Source organism: Pseudorca crassidens, chromosome 7 (genome assembly GCF_039906515.1).
Source record: "Pseudorca crassidens isolate mPseCra1 chromosome 7, mPseCra1.hap1, whole genome shotgun sequence".
Lineage (NCBI taxonomy): Eukaryota > Metazoa > Chordata > Mammalia > Artiodactyla > Delphinidae > Pseudorca > Pseudorca crassidens.
The window spans coordinates 89,936,393-89,959,681 of record NC_090302.1 but is presented as its reverse complement, the minus strand read 5'-3'; the positions used below and the strand labels follow the sequence as shown (position 1 = coordinate 89,959,681).

Here is a 23,289-nt window from a genome sequence, read left to right as displayed (position 1 = left end):
AGGTATAAATATAATCAACATCAAGAGAAGGTGGAATATTTGGATTATTTATCCTCCTGAGTGGTGCTTTCTGTTTTACACAAAGTCTGAAGTCTTGGAAACACAGGAATCTCGAATGACTTTTCAACTACTTAGTTCCTTGGACTCTGTTTACTAAGCACCCACTTAGTGCTAGACATAGTTCTAGGCAGTGTGGACGTAACCATTAACAAACCAGGTGATATCCCAGCCCTCAAAGAGTTTATATTTGATCAAGATGTAAATCAATAAATACTTAATTTCAGATATACACAGTATGGCTCAATGATAATCCCTTGGGACTTTATATATAGCATAATTTTGTACAGAGCCCAGTTTGATAGAGGCTTATCTGTCTTGAATCCTAGCCACATTGATTTAATGAGGTATTAAGTCTGCTTCCCTATCTGGACCCAGGGTCCTGACTCCTAACTGTGACTACATATCTTTCAGACACTTGGATTTTTCAAAAGCCTGTAGTCTAATTAGAATTTTGAGATTTTGAATTTTGGCCTCAATTCATGGAGGCCAAGGACAGGAAAACGCTGCATTTGGCATCCTTTTCTGGTCCTCACAGAACTCTCCCATGATGCCGGTCTGAAATATCCTGCATTTCAGTTAGCTTATTCATCAAGACACAAGTACAGAACTCAAGGCTGATTTGTTTTCAACATCTTAAACAAAAACCACAAGATGGAGGTAAGGTGTATTTGATACAATCAGAAATATTTCAAGTATAATTCACACGAAACGTAACTTGGAAAATACAAGTGCTCTGATCCATATATTTTAAAAGGCTTTATGTAAACATTGTGTCAGAAGATAGCCATTAGTTATTGAAGATGGAGGGCAAAGAGATTATGTACGAAAAGTATTTTGAGGGACTATCTTGTGCTTCATTAAAAAAAAATGTTCAGGTTAATTATTTGAAGTAATTAGGAACAAATGAAGAGGAAATCTACAGGAAAAGAAAGCAACCAGAATGATATCCACCAGATAAGATTTTGGATATTCCTTCACTCTGAATTCTTCTTTGTCAGCTAAACTTATTTTCTAGATCACTCCAATTTCCACAGGTGAGCCTTGTTCACATTCAGTATCAAAACTAATGATGACATTTATTATTTTGGTTTCACTCTCCTTTTGGCATCTTTATGTTTCTTCCGACAGTCCTAGAAAAACATAAAACCAAAAGCCTTTGTTAAAAATAGTGGTAAATACTTTCCAAGGTGTTTAGTAACTATAAAGTAAAATTTAGGTTATTCAGTGTCAGGGTTGTAGAAGCCATTTTGGAAGTGCTCACTTGGAATGTACAGGGGATATTCAAACTTTTGGCTTTAAGTGTTTACAATGGAAACTGTAATTCAGTCTTTCAAAAGTCTTATGATTTCCTGCTACTTAATAAGCATGGCCAGAACTCGTTCCAGTCACTCAATGGGGCCACTCTTCAGTCTCCTTACTGCACCATGGGTTGAATGAATTAAACAACTTAAAACTTCTGTTCCAGCACTATCATTCTGAGCATTTAAGTCATGTTCTCAGTTATCTTAAGTTTCATGCCCTCCTATATTCTTACACCAGGCAAATATTAACACAAGATAACACCATATCTTTTAAATTAATATGGAGACAATTAATATGAAAATACAACTACTCACCATACGCAAGCTGTTTGTTCTGGCCTCCCAAGAATTCCTGCTAATATTACTTCCCACTCCTCTCCAGAATAAGTCAGAACCTAAAAGGGGAAAATAAAGAAGGACAAGACAGCCCATTAATATTAAAACAGACAATATTCTAGTGCTGGCATTATCAAGGTCTTCAATTCTAGTTAAGACCATTTCCCCCACCGCCCCCAGCCAATTTATGCTAATTTTCAAAAATATCTTGTTTTCTTTACAAAATGAAAATGTAGAACTGCAAGGATTTTACTGTTTATAAACCATTTACTACTATGTAACTTGGCTTCTGTTTGTGTTAGGCTTAAGAAATGAGTTCACTGGGCCTTCCCTGGTGGCACAGTGGTTAAGAATCTGCCTGCCAATGCAGTGGACACAGGTTCGAGCCCTGGTCCGGGAAGATCCCACATGCCAAGGAGAAACTAAGCCTGTGCACCACAACTACTAAGCCTGTGCTCTGAAGCCTGTGAGCCACAACTACTGAGCCCACATGCTACAACTACTGAAGCCTGCGCGCCTAGAGCCAGTGCTCTGCAACAAGAGAAGCCACTGCAATGAGAGGCCCGCGCACTGCAACGAAGAGTAGCCCCCGCTCGCCGCAACTAGAGAAAGCCCGCGCACAGCAACAAAGACCCAATGCAGCCAAAAATAAATAAATAAAATATATTTAAAAAAAAAAAGAAATGAGTTCATCAACAGCCTCAGAGTTTTCATGTGAAATTTTTTTCTATTTTTTTTTTACTGAAGTATAGTTAATTCACAATGTTGTGTTGGTTTCAAGTGTACAGCAAAGTGATTCAGTTATATATTCTTTTTCAGATTCTTTTCCATTATAGGTTATTACAAGACATTGAGATAGTTCATGTGAACTTTTTAGGGTACTAAAGACTTAGGAGTTTTGTACGTCTAGTATCTCAGCAAACCCCTGGAACAAAACAAGCCCTTGTTGAGGTTAGTGAACAAGTGAGGGAGGTGGCGAGTGGGAGCTTTCAGTTTTCCAGAGCTTTGCAAGTCAACATGCATCTGTCTAACAGAGGGGGCTAAAGCACATGACATTGCAAAGGATCAGAATTTTTCCTAATCAGTTCTTACTTGGATGCATGTTAGTATATCAGAATGCGCTATGGTGAGAGCTGTACTATTACCTGTTCTATACCATTTAATCAAAACATTGACTTACCATGAAGTCTCTCATCATTCTTAGAGAAAAAGAAATATCTAGTGGTCTCTTTCTCGGGTAATGATACTTCTCTGAAGTGAGAGAGAAAGAGAGAGAGAATTGGCCACTTAATTTCAATATTTAAGAAATGTTTACACTGTAAGTATAAATGAACTATTCCTTAAATATATGTGCTTTGTGTTTTGCTCATTTTTCTTTCCTGAGTTAAAGTGATACCACCCTTTCTCTATTCAACATTCTTCTCTTCTACCTGAAACTTTGGTAACGAAGACTTACTTAAGTACACGCTTTATCTTCCCTGTGTTGATTGTTGATATTCTCACCCCAGCATTGCTACCCAATTTGCCAGTGTTTCCCACGTGGTAGCAGCCAACGAGCTGAAGCATACTCTTTCCAGATCAAGGACTTCAGTGGCAAGTTTTCTTCCCCATGCACGTCATATCCCCCACCCAGTTTATCCAAATTTCAAGGAAAAGGAAACATGCTCCTAATTACAAAAAGGCTACAGAACTCTCTAAAGGAGCCAAAAAAAGAAAATTGTCTTGAGAAGCTAAGCTTAGATACTTCTATAACATTTCTAAAGTATGTCTAACTCAGATTTTATGAATTATGAAATAAACCTGCACAGAAACACACTACTTACCCAGGGCTGGGCTTTTTGTCATCTGTTTCTTCAGTAACATCTTCCTCTTCTGAACTGCTGTCTTGGAAACGAGGGTCTCCCTGCCAGGCAATCTTCCCAGGTTTCACTGCCTCAACTCTATAGGTCTCTATATCGTCATGACAATGAAAGATGACAGAATTGTAACCTAACAACCGATTATTTGTGGACACACTAATTTGTTTACTTTCACCATGCACTCATATTTCTAAATTTCAAATACCTTAATCATTAATTCAAAATATGTAGTATCTTTTTAGATTTTCAAATATTGAGAGAAGCTATTATCATATTTTTGGGCATTGCTAGGGTGATCTGATAAGGAATATAGCAACACTATAAAAAGATATACAAACTAAAGGTTTATAAATGAGCAACGCTATTTAAAAGGAAAAAAAAAAAGCATGGCACCTGTGCTAGCAGGAGAAGCCTAAACTGTAACATGATGCAGTGAAACCAGGTTGCCTTCCTGCTTATTCATAAATGAGAAAAGGAACATATCTTTATATTTTCAATTCCCAAAGCCTCTTTCTAAAACTTCTGAAAAAGCTTCTGCTATAAGATGTGGGTGATCTCCTCACAAGTCCTCATAATTTCCTAAGTACACAAAACACATCTCCCAGGTTGCTGAGTTGTCTTAGTACTCACTTCAAGGCCAATTTCTCACACTTGGCTCTCAAAGTTAGAAGAATTAAAGACAGTATCTATATCATATCAACTCTGTTCAACAGTTTAGGACTGACCTTGGTACTCAAATGGACAACACAGGCAAGAGAATGAAGTAAGCAGAGCAATGATATATTGTGTCTTATTTAGAACAATTTTGGGAAAACTACTAAATTGCTATACCTCCTTTTGGAGCACTACAAAGCCGGCATTTAATACTCACCTGCTAAACACATGGATACTACTTTAACTGCTGATCTTTAAAGTAGAGCTTATTGTTAGCTGTGCATGTATTCTCCTGTATAGGTATATCTTGCTTTTTACAATGAACTTCCAGAAAAGCTACACTTCATCTTAAACACTAGGTGAGGAGCAACTTCCTAAGGAATAGGTGTTTTTAACTTTTAGACTATGTAGGACTTCAGAGGTAAACCTCCTGAAATGGAATGCCAAATTGTCTATACTGGTGCTGATACTTTTTTCTAGGTTCTGGCAAATCTCCAAGGATAAAGTTTGAAACAACTGGTGTATTGATGACATAGCATAATTGTATAGAGCCAGGGTTACCTATTTCTCCCCTTTCCCTACCATATAGCACTGGTTTTCCTGAAGTCATGGCTTCTCCAACTGCATCTAAGATACAAAGCTTTTTAAATATATGATTTCTTATACTTCTTCATGACTATTTCTACTCAGCATTAGAAGGGATGCTGCACATTATTCTCTGGCTTCCCTTCATATGGCAGCTATCTAGAAGTTTGCTTCCAAATGCAAAAACAATTTCTTAGTGTGTTAAACACAGCTCTAGGCACAGTACATTTATGGTCATGTAATGCTGACTGCAATACTGTTTATATAGATGGAAGAAAGAATCCTTTCTTCAGCTAATGTTAAATCATTACAGTTACAGTAGATTCAATCAATTAAGTTCAAACCGCTTTAAATGAAAACGTTTAAAAAAAAAAAGTACCTTCCTTTACATTTTTAGTGTGTGAATCAAAAAAGGAGAATGTGAACCCGCTGGGCTGTTCATCCCCAGTCATCAGAGCTGTAGGGTCCTGGACTACTTCGGCTTTCTCTCCATCAGAGTCCTCATTCCAAGGTGTGTTGTCTTCCTTTTCAATGGTATCTTTTGTAGTTTGGAATATTTGTTTTAAATCCATAGCAATGTTATAATACATTTCTTTAGATACCTCAGGTAGCTTCTCATCTTCCTCCCTTTTCTTCTTTCGTTTTGCTTTACTGCATTGACATATATAGAGATACGTGCATCACAAAAAAAGCCAATTTTTGGAAAATTTCCAGAAATCAGGAAAAAAACACCTTGGATAACTTTAGTCCCATCCTTTCAACAACCAAGAGGATCTACATATAAAACTCATAAAGGCAGAACCTTAACCAAAAAGCTTTTTATAGACAAAACTATTTCAAACAGCTCCAAGTATTAAACAAGAATCATATTCTCCTATCTCTTATCCTCTGAACTACATTTCAGAAGTCACATCTAAGATATTAGCTATGAGTAAGAAAATCACTTAACTGCAATGGGCCTCAGTATCCTCATTTGTAAAATGAACCATGTTAAACCACATGACTTATAAGACTTTTTCAAATTCTAAAATTCTATGAGTTTTATGACACTGGCATTAAAGGATTTAGTCATAATTCTGTTTTAGAAACGCCTTATAAATGTGCTAAATCTAGTCTGTTTGGGAATGAAATTTTTCTATTACCATCAACCTGCTCTATATTTAGGAATATGTTTTTCTCTTTGATCTTAAACCAGAGTTATATGGCAGTCTCCAATATTGAGTTTTCAGTTAGTAAAAGATTAAAATCCTCTTTTCTATTAGAGTCTGCTCTATTTATTAGGCCAAATATTCTAACTATATTACCTAAAATAATAATGTCCTAAATGATCATCTTATTGGTGGAGACTATCTTACAGAGAGAAACTTTTTTTTTTTTTTTGGTGTTACACGGGCCTCTCACTGTTGTGGCCTCTCCCGTTGCGGAGCACAGGCTCCGGACGCGCAGGCTCAGCGGCCATGGCTCACGGGCCCAGCCGCTCCATGGCATGTGGGATCTTCCCGGACCGGGGCACGAACCCGCGTCCCCTGCATCGGCAGGCGGACTCTCAACTACTGCGCCACTAGGGAAGCCCAACATCCTAGATTTTGAACTGACACTATAAAAAGGTGAGACTTCTGGGGAGTCTAGAGCAGGGTTGAGCATGTTCTGCATATGGCAGGAATATAAAACAATTTTCAACCAGAGGACAGGTTGTGGTAGTTTAAAATGTGTCCACAAATTCCTCAGTGCCTCTCTCTTCAGGAAGAAGTGCTTAATCTCCCCTTCCCCTATGAAAGTATGGGTTGGATTTAGTGACTTATTTCAAGAAAACTGAATAAGGCAGATGTGTCACTGTGTGACTTCTAAGACTATGTCATAAAATATACTGTGGCTTCCTCCTTCTATCTCTCTTTTGGGTCAGTGTTATGAGAACACTTAAGCAGCCTAATGGAGAAGCCAACAAGGTGAGGAACTGGCTAACAGCTATGTGAGTGAGACATCTTGGAAGTACGTCGCGAGGATTAGTCAGGCCTTTGGAGACTGAAGCCCCAAGCAACATTTTGACTGCAAGCTCTCCAGAGACTACCCAGAATCACATTGCAATCTGGAATCCTACATTGCAGGGAACGTTTATATTAGTTCTACTTTGGTCTGGTATGTGATTCTTTTTAAAAGAAACCTTTAATTTTGGAATAATTTTAGATTTATAGAAAAACTGGAAACAGTGTTCCCAAATAACCTTCACCTAGTTTCCCCTCAAGGTAACATCTTACATAGATATGATACAATTGTCAAAACTAAAAGATTAACACTGGTACACTACTATTAACTAAACACAGACTCTGTTCCCAATTCACCAGTTTCTCTACAAGTGTCTTTTTTGTTCCAGGATCTAATTCAGGATACCACAGTGCCTTTAGTGATTTTAAATAGCAGGAAATCAAGAAATTAAATCAGGCAAAGTTACTGGTTGCTCCATATATTTGCCATATTTATCAAAAAAATATTTGCCACAGCATATCTATAAGAAATAGACGCTCCTACCACACTAGAGTAGTGCAGTGGATAGAATGGTTGCCTCCAGAAAGATATGTCCGGGCCCTAATTCCTGGAACGTGTGAATATTTCCTTATTTTGAAAAAAAGGTCTTTGTAATAAAGTTAGGGATTTTGCAATGAAGAGATTATCCAGGCAGACTCTAAATGGAATCACAAGTGTCCTTATAACAGACACAAAGATGAGAGACACATAGAAATGAGAAGCCCACGTGAAGATGGAGGCAGAGACTGGAATAATATAGTCACAAGCCAAGGAATACCAGATTGCTGGCAGTCACCTGAAGCTAAGAGAGAGGCACGAAATGGAGTTTTTTCCCCCTGAATCTCCAGAGGGAACACAGCTCTTCCAATAATCTGGATTTCAGACTCCCAGCCTCCAGAACTGTGAGAAAAATTTTTGTGTTTTTAAGTCACCAATCTGTTACAGAAGCCACAGGAAACTAATGTAGGTAGAAGACACCGACTAAAGAAGGGGCACATATCATCATTTCTATGCATGAAGATTCCTTTGCCAAAAGTAAGACTCTCTCCACCACATCAATAATTGCTCTCTTTCTCCCTTCCCTGTTCTTAAACTGAATACAATGGGGACCAATGGATGTGATAATGGTTACTATCTACTTTTCTCACTGTCTGAAATGAGATTAATTCATATGAACCTGCTACTAAAAGTAGTAGCTTAATATACCTTTCTTTTGGTTTATCATCTCTTTTTCTTTCATAAGTGGCATGGTCATGCCTTGTTGGATCATAACGTATGATGTCCCTATTAAAGAAAGGAGAGTGATAAGTTGGAAGAGACAATTCAGAATATTAATGCAAAAAACTAATAGCAAATTATAATGCAATACCAGGGCAATTCCACTTTTTGAGCAAGAAAAAGGCACATAATATCAAAGAAATGTATTAGGAGCTCCTCAGAAGCAATCATATTTTAAATTATCTAGTTTTGACTTCTTGTCCTGGATCTTTAAAAATGTTTAATATTATTTTAAACATACTAAAATATATATGGATAAAATGATATGCTATTGGGATTTGCATAAAATATTTCAGTGAGGCAAGTAGGGGGAAGTGAGTAAAGGTATCAAAGAGAAAACTGGTCACATGTTGGTGATTGTAGAAGCTGGGTGATGGTACATAGGGGTTTCATTACACTAGTCTCTCTAAGTTATATGCTGGAAATTTTCCATAGTAAACAGTTACATTTATTAATATTTAAACAGTTGTCCAATTTTTTTTTTACTAATAATAAATACAGAAATAATTTAAGATTAGTTTCTTGAAGTGAATCACTAGGTCAAGGTAAGTACAATTTTAAGGGTCTGATACATGTTGCTAACTGCTCTCCCCAGGAAGTTTAAAATGGCCTCATTTTATGGCAAAGGAAAAGAGGGCAGAATGGGATGAAACATAAACCATACTTAAATTTCTTAGCAGCTACTGATTCTTTGCTTGTAGAACTGCTTAAGTTGATGTGCAAAACACTCTGCACAACATTCAGGGCTTTCAACTTTTCTGCAGCAAGCTCTTCTTCCTCAGCAGTTTTCTTTTCATTTATTTCTTAGAGGGAAGAGGATAATTAGTAATCTCTTGGCAAACATAACCTGAGAAGTCTCAATGATCAAATATTTATCAAGCACGTAAACATGTGCAAAGCACATTAAGATAGGAAGAAGAAAAGTTAAACCTTGTTTTGCTAACCTCCCTATCCCCAAGATCCCCAATGTCATAGTGAATCTAGAAACTGCATGACCAGCAAACAAAATTCCCATTTCTGTTTGTAATTATACAAATGAAATCTGAATTTAATGGCTTTCAGTGGCAAGTCTAAAAGTTTTTAAGGTAAAGATTGACAAATGTAATAGAGCAATATACTAACTATAAAATTAAAGTGATCAGAGATTCTTTGATTTTTTTAACTTTCTAAAAATTAATCTAAATTACATGTAAATCTAAACATGAAAAATAGTGAAAGATGCCAATTTTACTGACTATTAATATGATGTTAGTAGACAGTTACTTTAGCCTTTAGATTCAGTACTAAATATTGCAGGAAGAAAGCCTACACACAGGGCACTGTGGAAGCCTAGAAGCTTGTTATCCTTAGCTACTAGAAACAGACAAATATCAGAGAACAAAGTTAAACATTTAACAGCTAGTTTGGATTATAGATAGAAATACAAAAGAAGTCTAAGTAAGCCTTAAAGACCTTTTCAAATTATGGCAGGATATAAACAACCAAGTAACAGAAATAAACAGAATAAAATGCTGATTTGAATAGTTCTCTATAGAGATGACCCCAAAGTGTCTAAGGGTTCAAAAGAGGTAAAGATTATGTTCAATTGGATTAAGAAACGTTTTATAAACCAGGTGGAGTCTAAGGTAGGAAAGACAAGTAGATCCCCTGAGGAGGGAGGAGTGCATGCCAGGCAAGTGAAAAAATGAACACATACATTGAAATAAGAAAGTTCAAAGAGTTTACATTGCATTAGGTTAAACCATATGAAACTGCTAATATTCAACAATTTTTGACTTCAAAAAATGGTACTTTCAATTTTACCCTAATACTGACCATTAGGAAAAAGAACACAATGCTAGAAAGGGCTTAAGGTATTTGTAGACTGGCTGCGAGGTATTTGTAGGCTGTTTATCTGCAGGACAGTCTTTGTGCAACTCACAAAAAATTCAGTCTCAAAAGTTGGGAAGGAAAGAAACAAAAGACAGAGATTCTGTGTCTGACTGCCCTAAGAATGGAAGTACCATCAACAGAAACAGAAGGGTCCAGAGCACCTGAGAGAGAGTAAATTCAGTTTGGGATCTGCTGCGTTTTAACACGCGTTCAGGGACGCCTGTGAGAAATATCCATCAGGCATTGAGAAAAGAATAATTGGGAGCTCAGCAGGATAGTCAGGAGCAAAGATGATCCAGATTTGGAAAATATTCACGCACAAAAGAAGGTTAAAGCCACAGGGACTTACAGAACCTTTACATATCTAAAGGCAAAGGGAAAATTAGGAACCAAGAATTAAGAAGAAAATAAGGAAGTTATAGTGCAATGGAAGCTAAGGGAAGAGAACAGTTCAAGAAGGATGATTAACAGTGACAAATGGTACGGGCAGGCTGAAGAAGCTTGGGAAGGTGCCACTGCATCTGGTGAACCAGATAGTATGTGCAGGGAACGCATACTGAAGAGTTGTAAAGAGACAGACAAAAGTGGCAGAAGTTAGAAAGTAAACTCTATGTATAGCTTCTAGGCTATTCCCAAGGTTCTGTCCATTCCTGTTTTCAACATGGAATTTTGAGTGAGAAGCTCTGAAACATAATTTGCTGTGGATCCTGGAGAACTTACTCTCTGAACACTTGTTTTCAGAAATGTACAATATACACAATAATCACTTCAAAGAATCAAGAGCATCATTTCCAGAGGTTGTATTTTCAATAAAAAGCCAACTGCTTCTAAATTAGTGCAATTTATTTTTTCATTTCAGGTTTAGAACTGAAAAAAGATGGGAGTGGCAACTTGAAAACTGGCAGGGTTGAAGAAATGGCTTTTTGAACCTATGAGACCTATGTCTGTAGAAAGAGGGAAGAGATAGAAAAAAGGGAAAGTATGAAGATGCGCATAAGAAAGGAGGTTAAAAGGAGGTATGAATGAGGAAGATTAAGATGCAGATTAGATTAACTCACGAAGAGGAAAAAAGTTAAGGACAGAGTAGTTCTGAGATTGGAAAGGAAAGCAGGGAGCTCACTTGAGGTGGCCATCCTCAAGTGAGGATGGTAGGAGGTAAGGTCTTTTGCAAAGGATAAGAGTAGAAGATCTTGTAGAGAAAGTTTGGAACCACTGGTGTAGAAAATGGTATAGGAAGTAAGAGCAGAATCAGGATGCTTCTGGTAGCATCACTGCTGTTAGATATATTCACATGGGATGAATCTACGTAGAGTGACATTCAATGGTACATTGTTTTTAAAAACCTGCATCCAGCATGCATGCTGGAAGATAAACACTTCCTTTAAGTAAGCCAAGCGTGATGTAACTGTCTTCCACAGCCTCACCAGGACCTGATCTACTGCCAGGTAGGGTCCTTGCCTTCTCTCTAATGCCAGGAACAGGATGATAGAAGATGGCACCTTTGGTGGATGCTAACTATTCCTGTCTTTTCTGGCAGCTTCAGGTAATTAAAATTTTATAAATAAATTAATATGTACAAACAAACTCAAGAAGTATTGAGTAAGCTAACTATTGGATTACAAGCTCCACAATTCAGTGTCTTGGGGTACAGAGTTTCTCTATGTGTTAAGTGAAGAAGCTAGACTACATGACTTCTCAAGGTCCCCCAGCTCTGACATCAGGACTGTTTGTTTGGACAATAAGGCATTTACCTTCCTGTTCCTCTTCACTATCACTTTCTAGAAATCGGGAGTCCATGCGAAATCTGTCATCAGTGCCAAAGTGAGACTGCAAATCCATGAGCTATAAGACAAAACACAAAGACAACTGACAGCCATGTTCCCAAGAAATTACTTATAAACAAGACCTTCTAAGTATACCTCCATGCCATGAAATTCACTACATTAATATTTGCATAAACTCACCTACCCATGAACCAATCAGAGAGGGTCATGGAGGACTCACTATCAAAATAAACACCTTAACACTGGAGTGTGGGTCAAGGTCTGCCTGCACTAATCTAGATTTAAGGACTATGTCGAAAAATAAGGACATGTTGCAAGTTTTATTATTTTCAGTCTTCACTAACCTTCTGTCCAGCTCTGCCCTCAAACTGAGGTTTAATTCTGAACCTGTTACTGTCATCTTCAGAACCAGATTCCTCATCATCGCTGCTGTCAAAGAGCTTCCCAGAGGCTCCACCCATGGACTCCTGTTACATAGGTAAAGACAGAAATGTTTATTAATAACCAAGACAGCATTTCCTTCATTACGTAATCTTCCTCCTCACATGTATGGAACAACAACCCACATGCATCTCCCAGGAAAGACTGGATGGTGGTTAGAATGGAAACTTCTGACTCAGTGATATCTACTTGGCCCCTTGGGTCACTAAATCCAGAGGCTCCTAATGCAGCCTGGAATGGGGGGGAGTTATTAAATGTGTGAACACCTTCTGCAGGGTTTCACTAATATTGATGTCACTTTGCAGATGATGTGGAGGATAGATTTATGTGGGAGAAAATCTCTAAGGCCCCTGTGGTATCCATGCGTGATGGTCAGGGGAGCCCTGGGTTTCATTGTGGCTCCCAGAGGATTTTATGTTGAGCCCAGCAGTTGTATGCAAGTCTTGGTATGCAACATGCAGAAATGGATCTGCAAAAGTATAGGAATGCCCACCCTAAATTTCTTACTTTTACTGGTTCCTCTCCTGGATGGTTATGCTCCTGAGTGGATGTCTCCTCTGTTTCACTTTCACTGTTGGAACCAAAGATGATGTGCGTTGGCTTGTCCTCTGAATAACCATCCTAGAGTGGGCATCAAAAGCATTACCCTTAAGACAACCGCTTATCTCCTTCCCCTAGCAAGTCTATTTCTGACCCTATTTCCTTATCTAGTGAATGCTGCCATCATCCTAAGATAGAAACTTCTCTCTCTCCATTTCCAGTTTATCACCAAGTCCCATCAGTTGGACCGTCTTGCTATTTTAAAAATATATTCCCACTGTCACTGCCTTGGTTCTGGCTCAAGACCTCCCAAAGGCTGTCTGTCCCATTTGATTTGTTGTTCTCATCATGTCCTGAACCATCTTTCCCAAACAGAAGTTGGCAAACTTTTTCTGTCAAGGGCCAGAGAGTAAATATTTTAGGCTTTGCAAGCCACATATAGTTTTGGTTCTGTATCCTTCTTTTTTAAACCCTTTAAAAATGTAGAAACCATTCTTAGCTTGGAGGCTCTTCCAAAATACGCCATGGGCTAGTGGCTTGTGAGCTCTAGTTTGCCAACTCCTGTTCCAATATATACATAACTAATCTCCATTCCCTTGCTTCAAGTTCTTTAGTCTTTTCACAGCCTTGAGAATAAAGTCCAACCCCTGTAGCCTCTTCACACCTCACCCCTACTTATCTCTCTCATCTCATTTCTCACCATCTTGTACTCTATACATTTGATCACACTGATTGCAAATATTCACTTTTGTACAAACTGTTCCTTTATCTTGGAATGCCTTTCCTCTCTCTTTGTACCCTTTTACCTCTGCCAGACCAATTCCTACTGATCCTTTCACACTAGATTCAGTTCAGCTGAGGAAGTGCCGGCTCCCCACCCCCCTCTGCCCCACCACTGCCAACAAATTAGTATCAGTGTGCTGTCAGAGCACACAGGCGTACTTCTTTCTCATCCCATGGAACTGAACTGTGACCTTCTGTCCACCACACTGTAAGCCAATACCAACCACCTAACAGTGATCCTCTCTGTAAATCTAGCACTTGCTGTGAAGGCCTGGAATTTCATAGGTAATTAACAATTGTTGAAAGAATGAATAAAGACTCATTACAGTAAATCTTGGTAAGATATGAATCACTTGGCAAGTGATTTATATGTAAATTCAGACATATTAGGACATATCACTTAACTATATCAGTTACAGCTTCTAAAGCGATATCCGGATATACTAAAGATACAAGGACACAAAACACAAACATTCAGCTCTAAAGGAGCCTGCTTACCTTCGTAGGAAAGAAAGGTTGGACTCGGAAACAAGTTCTTGTTAAATCCCTAGACTGAAAATATACTCACCAAATTTGCCAGAGCATTGTGAACCAACTTCTTTTGTACTTCTTTTGCTTTCTGCCTTGCCTCTAAGGCTGCCAAACGCTTCTGATTATCTTCAGCGTGCTTATCCTTAGCACTAACATCTGATGAACTATTAACAGAAAGTGGGAAGTCAGTTTTGCTTCCCTGAGGGTCTCTCCTGGAGGAGACCTCTGGTGATTTCTCAGGGGCCTTGTGGCTGCACAGATCAGGCCTCTTTTTGGAGCTCTCTCCTGACTTTCCAGTCCTGTGGCAACAGTCTTCATCAAAGCCTCTCCTGAGAGTCTTGGCACCAAGACTCAAAGATTTCTTATCTTTTAGTGGCAATAGACTAGAAATAGGATTTCCATTTCCCTTTTCTGAACTGCTAGGGAAAACCACCTTGTGAGCCTGGCTCTCAAAAGTAGACTGTCTCTTTTGAGGCTGAATTTGGTTTGAGTCACTTGCCTTCTTTGCATGTTGGGAAAGAGTCAGTTTACTTGATGGGCTATTAGCATACAAGGACCATTTTTTCATGGACATGCTCCTGGGATCCTCAAGTTTCAAGGATTTATGATCTTTATTAATATTGTTAGAGGCAACACTCTCTTTCAAGGATTTTTTCACTGTTTCCTTTCCATAGAGACAGCCTACTCCCTTGAAAGCCTGGAATTTTGGCTTTAAGGTATTTTCCTTTGGTTCCTGTTTTCCATGTGTGTTCTCTTTTCCTTCTAAAAGGGAAGCCACAATCTCCTCAGGATGAATACACTGTTGGCCTTTGTGGAGGCCACCTGGAGTTCTGTGGCTCTTGGAAGCCCTGTCAGACTTGGCAGTGGTTTTCCGGCCATTGCTCTCAGTATCTTCTTTCGGCGCCTCCTGGTTACTGCCAGCCAACTGTTCCAGATCAGCTAAAGTTAGATTCATATGGAGACAGTTTTTCATCATGGTGTTATACTCCTTATCTCCTTCAGACTCGGTTGATTCTGATACAGAATCAGCATCTTCACTGCTACTGGACTCAATCGGAGATTCACAACTGAGAGGCTTAATTCTGTGACTGAGGGCTGTCTCTTTATTTTTTCTTTTTTGTACTTTAATACAATCAACAGAAAGATCACACTTTTTTCTATTTTTCAAATAAGTTTTCTTGTGCATATACTTTTCTGTTTGTGAAAGTTCTACACTGTGTTTGATCTTATCAGAATTTTTCTTCATTGCAATGATTTCATCTGTATCTCCTGAATCAGAGTCACAATCATTTCCCATAACATTATCTTCACTACTGAGGCAAAAGACATTATTTTTGATGCCTAAACCTGTTGAAGTATGAAATTTGTGAAAATGTGATTTAAAATCATCTCTTACAACTTCAAAGGGATCATTTTCAGATCCATTTATTGAGGACCATGTAGTTTTCTCTAGGTTTTCCTCTCTTGCAATCATTAGTCTTAATTCATCTTCAGAATCAATATCATCATCAGACATGCTATTTCTCTTTTTGGTAGTTTCTAAGTCAGAAGTCTGAAAAAATACGTTTTTAAGTTTCTGACTATCAGAATCAGGTACACAGGGTGATTTAGGAGTAATGGAATTATGAGGTGTATTTTGTGCAGCCTGTTGTTGTATTAAATGTGGGCTCTCCATTATGCTACTAGGTTTTGGTCTCAAAGCCAGAGATGCAGTGGAACCCTCGTTCTTCTGCACTTTTATTATCTTCTTGGCAGGGCTGTGAAAGTCAGAGAATTCTCCTCGTCGTTTCTTACTCACAGGATCATTCCCTCCTTCCAATTCCCAAGTGAGGCTGGATATAGGGATAGCATTTGTGAAATCCTCCCCTATTTTCTTTAGGTTGTGGCAGTATTTTGAGGGATCATACTTTATGATGTCACCAACAGTCAAGGAAGAAAACAAAGGCACTAGGTTTTAGAAAAACCTATCAAACTGGTAAAGCAAAAAGAATACTGTTTAATCTTGAGCAAGTCATTGACTCATTTTACCCTCAGTTTCCTATCAAACAAAATAAGGACTTAATTAGGTGACTCAGGGTCTTTGGAACTGACATGTCCATGGCATGTCCAGAGTGAAAACCAAGAACCATCACTATTAATTGGCAGAAATTACTTGGGCTGCATGTGTATATCACAGCAAACCGATTCAGATTATATTCTAGGTACAAGAGGCCACAAGACTTTTCTGTAAATCTGAGAAGTCTATCCACTGAGCTAATACCATAAAGCGGAGTATAGAGAGGAACCCAGAGCGGGCACAGCTAGATACTATACTAAGTGTTGGTATCTCAAACTTGAGACTCAAAGATTCTCAAACTTTTTGGCCATTTCTGTTTTCTCAATGCTGCCTCATCCTAGATCTGATTCTCTTAGTTCAATGACATCCATTTCACATTTTACTCGCTCTCTGCATTTTATAGGTCTTTCTTAGAAGGCTAATAATTCTTTATCAGGTCTTCGTTGCTGACATTGTCCAGAAAGATTCTAGTTAATGTCACTGTGCTGTAGTGACAGGTGGCATTTGCTGATTTCCTAAAACATATGAATAAACAAGTATAAGTTGCTTTAATCTATCACTACTGAAAAGTCCTTTTGTTCATTCAGTGACTACTGAATACATGGACAATTATATACGAGGTATGCCAAACAGTGTCTATTGTCTCTTGGCTTTACACTGTCCTTCCAAATCCTCCTCTTTGCTGTCAGTGGTACCATTGGTGGGAAGCTGGAAGGTGAAGAAGAAAGAAGTATTTCCCTGACTTTAGTGCCACTGGCAGGGACAGCAGAACCAGCAGCTGTGGCCAGGGCTCCAGGGGCCTCAATAGCCATGAACAGTGAGGACACACCTCTGTTTGAAATACCTGAAATTGCTTCTGCTTCCCCTGACACACAGGGTTAGAGCTAAAAGAATACAAAAAACACCCTCTGCCCAGAAGTCCATGACACTAGGAATTCAAGGTCTTAGACAATCTGACCTCATTTCCTCAGGGGAATGGGCATCTGAATTTGCTCATACTGGGTTCCATACTATTTCTCCATCCACCATTCTTCTGCCTGTCTACACATTTCTACCTACTATTTTCCTCTCTCCTAGACTCCTTCCTATCTCTTTTCTATTAATGTGAAACTTATCCTACTTCCTCTAAAGCCTTCTTTAATGATTGTGCTGTGTTCCCTTGTCCTTCTTTAGCTCCTCTGGCAATGGCTTTGAATCCATGTCAAACAAGAAGAATGAGGTATAAATTAGTAAGTCAACGTGCTTCTTTAACAATCATCATTTGCATCACTTGCATAAAACCTAATTACATTCTCTCATTATCCACTAATTGTTTCATACATGTAGGTAGGTGGGTATTACCTTACTTAGAAATTGGGAACATAAAAACTGTTACACAAACATCTAAAGATTTACTGACAGAGGCAGTGAAATTCTAAAGGTATGAAGTAAACTTTTGCAAATATCCACATCGTAGTAAACAATAATTTCTCTGAAAGGCCAATTGCTAAGGATATTTTACGTTTATGTTGATTCCTTAGGTGAAGGACAGGTAAGACTCTTCCAAATTTACTCACAACCCAATTCTAAAAGAAAAAAAAAAAAGAATACATTTACTATACTTGTCACAAATGGAAAAGATTAACCACACTGAATAAATGTCATTTAAAAATATTTGAACTCATAGTGGACCACGATTACTGTTGGGTTTAGTTTTCTGATAATGAAACACAAGTGCTCAAAAAAGTGTATCAGGAAAGGAAAAAGAAAGAAGGAAAATTGGGGCAGTTATTGATCCCATATAAACCATGTAGGATGCTACACAAATAACAGCCATTAAAAAGGCAAACGTCGGACCTGCCTGCACTCTTCACCACCTATGCCCCCTGGGAGACCTGCCTCCACTTGGGTTTTGATTTCTCTTTCTAAAATGGGGGAAAACTGTGCTTTCCCAAGAGTTGTAAATGCACTTGAAGACCATAAAGCACTATCTATGTTAACTGCTTCAAAGCAAGAGAAAAAAGCAGTTGCTTTAAAACATGATGCTCATGGTCACCTGGTGTCAGGAATTGGTTCCTGAGCTATTCAGGCTACCAGAGGAGACTCACTTTGTGCCCTGGTACTTCTGTCCCTGGCACAGCTTTCACATGGAAATCCACCACTCCCATTTTTTCTAACAAGTTGGTGTTGCTTGTTGTTGATTTTCCTTTCTTTGCTTTTGCTTCTTTTCTCTCCTGGGCCAATCTGAATCAAACAGAAAATATAAATAAGAGTTAAAATAACGAACCACACTATTAACAGTGCTTCTGTTTTGTTTTTTAATACTGTAAAGCTGTTTAACTTTATAGAGATCATTTAGGGTCTCTCAGTTTTTCCCTTTCAACTTATGTACTTTTGGCATTTTATCTATCCTTAATCTTTTCACTCTTATGAGGAAGAGGTGTCTTTCAGAGACTAATATGCTAAGTCTTGAATATTTCTACTCTCACAACAAAGAGAATGCAGAACGCCAACTCAACCTACCAGTTCAAACTCCGCCACCTTATACAGGCCTGGTCAACTGTGCTGACCAATTCTCATTGGCCTCTTTGCCTCTGGTCTGTGTCCCTTACATTCCAACTTCCAAGATTCATGCTCCCCAGGCACAACTGCATAGACACTCCAAGGCAGCAGCACTGTGTGCTCACCTGCTCAGGACTAGGGCCCCGGTTCCTGCATATAGTAGGCAGCAAAGTGCTGCTGAATGAAAATCTCATCACTATCCTGTTCACATAGACCCCCAGCTGAAGAACAAAATCAAATTCTCATCTTCGTCACCAGACCACTCCCTCAAAACTTGGTTTAGACCTTATTTTTCCTTGTGGCATTTCTTTGGCCCAGAACAATCTTAAAACGCTCTGGGTCACTCCATGTGTACATTCCTAAAATATCTCCTATTTTGGAAGCACCCAATCTCATACAATCTCTTCTCCCTAAGAATACTTTTAGGATTTAAAATGCTTTATAAGTTTTTACATTGCCTTGTTCTTAAATCACATGCATAATTAATCTTATGCCTCTCATACAGGGATTTCCTATTATCTTTATGTTTTTGTATGACACTTTCATTAACAGCCTAAAGTCAACTTAAGCAATTTGGTACTGTCTATTAAAATTTTAAATGTGCATAACTATATGACATAGCAACTCCTTTTGTTGACATAAACCCCAGAGGGACCATCCTCAAGAGTCTTATCAAGAGGAAGTGGAAATGGTCTAAATGTCTATGAGTGGGGGAAGACTGACTACACTGTGGCACAGCCATTTTCTAAAATAGTACTAAACACTCATTATAAGAAGGGGGAAGACCTACATCATCACATAAGGTTGTGTTTAAAAAGCTGAAATAAGTATATATTTTTATGGGTTAAAATATACGTATACAGGAGCATTACATTATCTTCTTTGGTGGGGTCTGGGGGTCACAGGGAGTCACAGTTAAGAAGGATTTTAGCTCTACTTGTAATGCATATATTTGCTAAAACTGTAATAATACATTATTTGATAGTTTCAAATCAATTAAGTGAACATATAAAACCACTTACAATATAAAAAACATTGGGTCAAATCACGGAGAGCAAATCTTACCTGTGCAAAAAACTTTCCTTTGCTAGCTGAATTTGTAGAGTTCCACCTTTCCATTTTGTTTTATTTAAAACAGACATACCTATAAAGCAAAGAATTAGTACCCAAGTACATGGCAATGCAAAAATATATTTCAGCATGTGCTTTTACTAATTAGTTAGTACCAAAAAAAGAAAACCTGCTTATCACAAAGACACAGAGGAAATAGAATAAAGAAAATGAGACCTGGAAGGAGAAGGCTTAGGTCCCATTCTCATCTTGACCACTTATTAGATCTTTACACTCCCTACCTCCCCGTGTAATTGAAAGATTTGAATGAGGCAAACGTGTAAACCATAAAGCAAAATTTGTCATTTGTTTATAAAGTAATGTCAGGAATCTGTGGCGAATGGCTGGTATTTATTTAACATTTCATTGTTATTTCCCACACTAAAACTATAAAACATTAATGTAATTTTCTTAGAGTGAATCAGAGGACACTGGAATCCTGCAGCACCTCACTTTTATTTATCACCTCATACTAATTATCACTGTGAAACTTGCAAACATATTAGCTGCAAGCAACTAAACTGTGTTTAAACTACTGTGCCCTAGTAGTTGATTTTTCTCAACATCTGCTATTAGCTTCCTTAATAATTACCACTAACAGAAATATCAATGAGGTAGGTACTATGCTAAGCACAAAGATATTATTCAACTTAATCTTCACAGTAGTATTATGAGATAAGCAGTATCTTGGTTATACATCAGATAAGCAAACCGGGTCTTCTAGTTTAAATAAACTGCTAGGTCACACAGCAGAACTGATGTGTTCTTAACTGCAACATATTTGTTATATCTATTTCCTAACTGAACGAATCTATTTTTTGCAAATGAAATTACAAAAGGTCAATGGCCCTCTTTCTCTATTAGCATGTTTCCTGCTCAGTGTCTTTTGACTTTTCAGTCTCCAAATAATTAGAATGCATTACTACATCAGTGGAAGTATGAATTATCTCCCCCTCTTTATTCATTGAAGGTCACAGGTGGCCCTCAGCTTTACTAAACTTATCGATGGAGACTTCATAATTTCAAGGATATGATCTTATAAGGGCATATTCTAAACCTCTCTCCTAACAGCACTCAATAAGAAGAATTAGTTGCCTGAGAAATGAACACACTGGGGAGGTGGGTATTTCATAATATCCAGTGGGATATGTGTAACAGGCAGTTTCTATTAAAGTGTGGTTCCTTATCCAAATTATTTGGGAATGCCATTTTTGAGCAAACTCACAGGCAATGTGCTACCATATGTCATTCATTATGGAATGAACCTAGACCTCCTGAATTGTAGGATATGGAAATTCTCTTGATCGTGGTTGTCCCTCAGGATGAGTTGAAGGTGGATGTTTAGATTTAGAACAAAAGTTATTCCAAATTACATGGTGACATGGACTGGTAAATAGTATAGAAAACATTCATTACATTTTTTCAGGTCTGCTTCTGCTACTCTGATGTTGACATATGCAAAGACTTTCTGTGGGTTTCCTAAAAAAAAAAAAAAAAAAATTAAATTCGTATGCAGAGAACAATGTAAACATTATTAAGTTTCTAAATTTAAAAAAGAGCTCTTAGAAACGTACTCTTTCAAAGGAAAACCTTGTTTATTTATCATTGGATACAAAGATTGCATTTTTTTTTTAAAGCATGATTATCTAAATATTCCAAAAGAAAATACGTAAGAGAAAAATGTCAAGTACTCAGTTAAGGAAACACTTTGCATGTTTGTATGTTAGTGATATTCTACTTAACAGGACCCTACTAATTATTAGAATTTTAGCTCTGAAAACTGAAAGCTATATGTTTCAGAAATTGGATGTTTGGAAATTCCCTGGCAGTCCAGTGGTTAGGACTCTGTGCTTTCACTGCTGAGGGTCTGGGTTCAATCTCTGGTTGGAGAACTAAGATCCCAGCAAGCCGTACGGCCAAAAAAAAAAACCCCACAAAAACAAAAACCGGATGTTTGGGAATTTAGAAATTTTTGATTTCAGAAACGTAATTCTGGGCAAGTTCCAGGTCACACATAACATCTACAGAGCATAGGAGGGGGAGGGATGGGAGGTGGGGGGTTACTACAACAGTATCATGTAATGAGATGCATATCACTTTCAGTGTTCAGGGCTAACATTCATCTCTTGGGTTCCTTTATTTTGTGATACTTGACTTCAGTTATATTTGCCTTTAACTACCCATGAAGAACTATAAATTTACCTTGGTCATCTTTCCGAGTGATGATTTCCACATCAGAAACTTCTCCAAATCTGCTGAACTGATTTTGTAGGTCTGCCTCAGAAATATTCTGGCCAAGGCCACCCACAAAAAGGCGCTTCGTTTCTCTGTTGGCTTTCATCAAGGCTGGGCATACACTCAAGTATTTCTAGTGGAAAAAATAATTATCTACAGAGAAGAGCTCTTTCCCTTAAATCTTCTCAAATCTAAACAAAACAAAACAAAACTTCTTCGTGAATGCATTTTGGAACAGCACCTCTACACACAGACACAGGTACAGGCACATACTTTCCCTCTAAATGACCACAATATTACACTCTACTCCTCCCGATTTTACTTATCCATATTGTTAGATGTTTTCCCTTCATTCATTCACTTTAACAAATGCTGACAGAAATGGGATGGGACAGGTTACCACACGGAAAGATAAAAGGCTCTCAATCCTCAAGCTCCTCACAGTCACATGAGAAGTAAGCAAATGCTGCAATTACAATACTATGTCACAACAGAAATATCTACAAAGTGCTGTTCAGGCATAAAAAGAGCAACTGATATCATGGCTAATACAGACTTTTTAAAAAACACTATGTGCCAGCGTTGTACAAAATAGTTTGCAGGCATCTTTTTTCAGATTAGCAGGAGAGGTTAAGTCACTTTCCCAAAGCCATTCAGAGAATTAGCGGTGAAGCCAAGATTATAACCCAAATCTAATTTCAGAAACTGTAATTCTTTATACTAGGGAGATTGTTGGATTAGAAGGGACTCAGGAAAACTCTTCCAGAGGTACTGAGATTTGCGGCTTTTCATGAGATCTCTAATCTCGTTTAGCACCCGGCTAGCGCTCAGCTCCCAGACTCCTCCCACGCGCGACCTCAAAACAGCGCCAAAAGCCCTGAGCATCGCTCCTGATCTAGGCGTGAGCCACGGCCTACATCTTCCTGGTAGCTTCCTCCGCCCCCAACCTACCCACCCTAGCCGTCTTCCTCTGAGAAGACTCAAAGACGAGAAGGGAGAAGGTAGGCCAGTTGACCTCGGCACATCCCATGCCCCAAACCGACTCCTCACCACTTCGTTTTTTACATCCCGCGCAGTTTAGAGCCGTAACTTCTGGTCACGTGTCCCAACAAGTGTCGCCTCTCTTCCTTCCTACTGGATTTCCAACCCAGCATCCTAAGGTTCCACTACCACGCTCAGTTCCCCAGTGCTTTTTATTTCGTTTCCAGGCTTCTGGGCGACCGGAATGCCTCCGTTCCCTGCCTCAAAGTTCGCGAAAGACCCCAAACTAAAATTCCCTACTTCATACTTAAGAGGGTTAT

At 38.4% G+C, this 23,289-nt stretch overlaps 1 protein-coding gene across 7 annotated transcripts; it reads right to left on the bottom strand.

The window, feature by feature from the left end:
- Nucleotides 1–33: 33 nt before the first annotated feature.
- NOL8 (nucleolar protein 8) lies at nucleotides 34–23,283 on the bottom strand. 7 transcript variants are annotated; one of them, XM_067744949.1, is made up of 17 exons: nucleotides 22,944–23,279; nucleotides 21,956–22,179; nucleotides 21,170–21,232; nucleotides 19,709–19,787; nucleotides 18,190–18,325; nucleotides 17,599–17,667; nucleotides 14,084–15,961; nucleotides 12,700–12,813; nucleotides 12,096–12,218; nucleotides 11,719–11,809; nucleotides 8,760–8,898; nucleotides 8,024–8,101; nucleotides 5,175–5,446; nucleotides 3,521–3,647; nucleotides 2,878–2,948; nucleotides 1,677–1,756; nucleotides 34–1,190 (listed from the first exon to the last, which is right to left on the bottom strand). In XM_067744949.1, the coding sequence occupies exons 2-17, from the start codon at nucleotides 22,092–22,094 to the stop codon at nucleotides 1,140–1,142; spliced, it is 3,510 nt and encodes a 1,169-aa protein (XP_067601050.1). In that variant the 5' UTR covers nucleotides 22,095–22,179; nucleotides 22,944–23,279; the 3' UTR covers nucleotides 34–1,139. The 7 variants fall into 7 exon arrangements, 6 of the variants coding, with proteins under 6 accessions (XP_067601050.1, XP_067601049.1, XP_067601052.1 ...); XM_067744948.1 differs by having other exon boundaries at nucleotides 21,956–22,121; XM_067744951.1 differs by having other exon boundaries at nucleotides 23,039–23,279.
- Nucleotides 23,284–23,289: the final 6 nt, after the last annotated feature.

What these genes read in the sequence shown, in the direction of transcription:
- NOL8 (XM_067744948.1), bottom strand. Translation starts at nt 23,018, where the DNA reads ATGGGATGTGCCGAGGTCAACTGGCCTACCTTCTCCCTTCTCGTCTTT. An exon ending in CACTCGGAAAGATGACCAAG is followed by an intron (nt 21,233 to 21,955) that starts GTAAATTTATAG and finishes TTTTTTTTTTAG; the next exon opens with GAAACCCACAGAAAGTCTTT. An exon ending in GACAAAAAGCCCAGCCCTGG is followed by an intron (nt 2,949 to 3,520) that starts GTAAGTAGTGTG and finishes CTCTCACTTCAG; the next exon opens with AGAAGTATCATTACCCGAGA.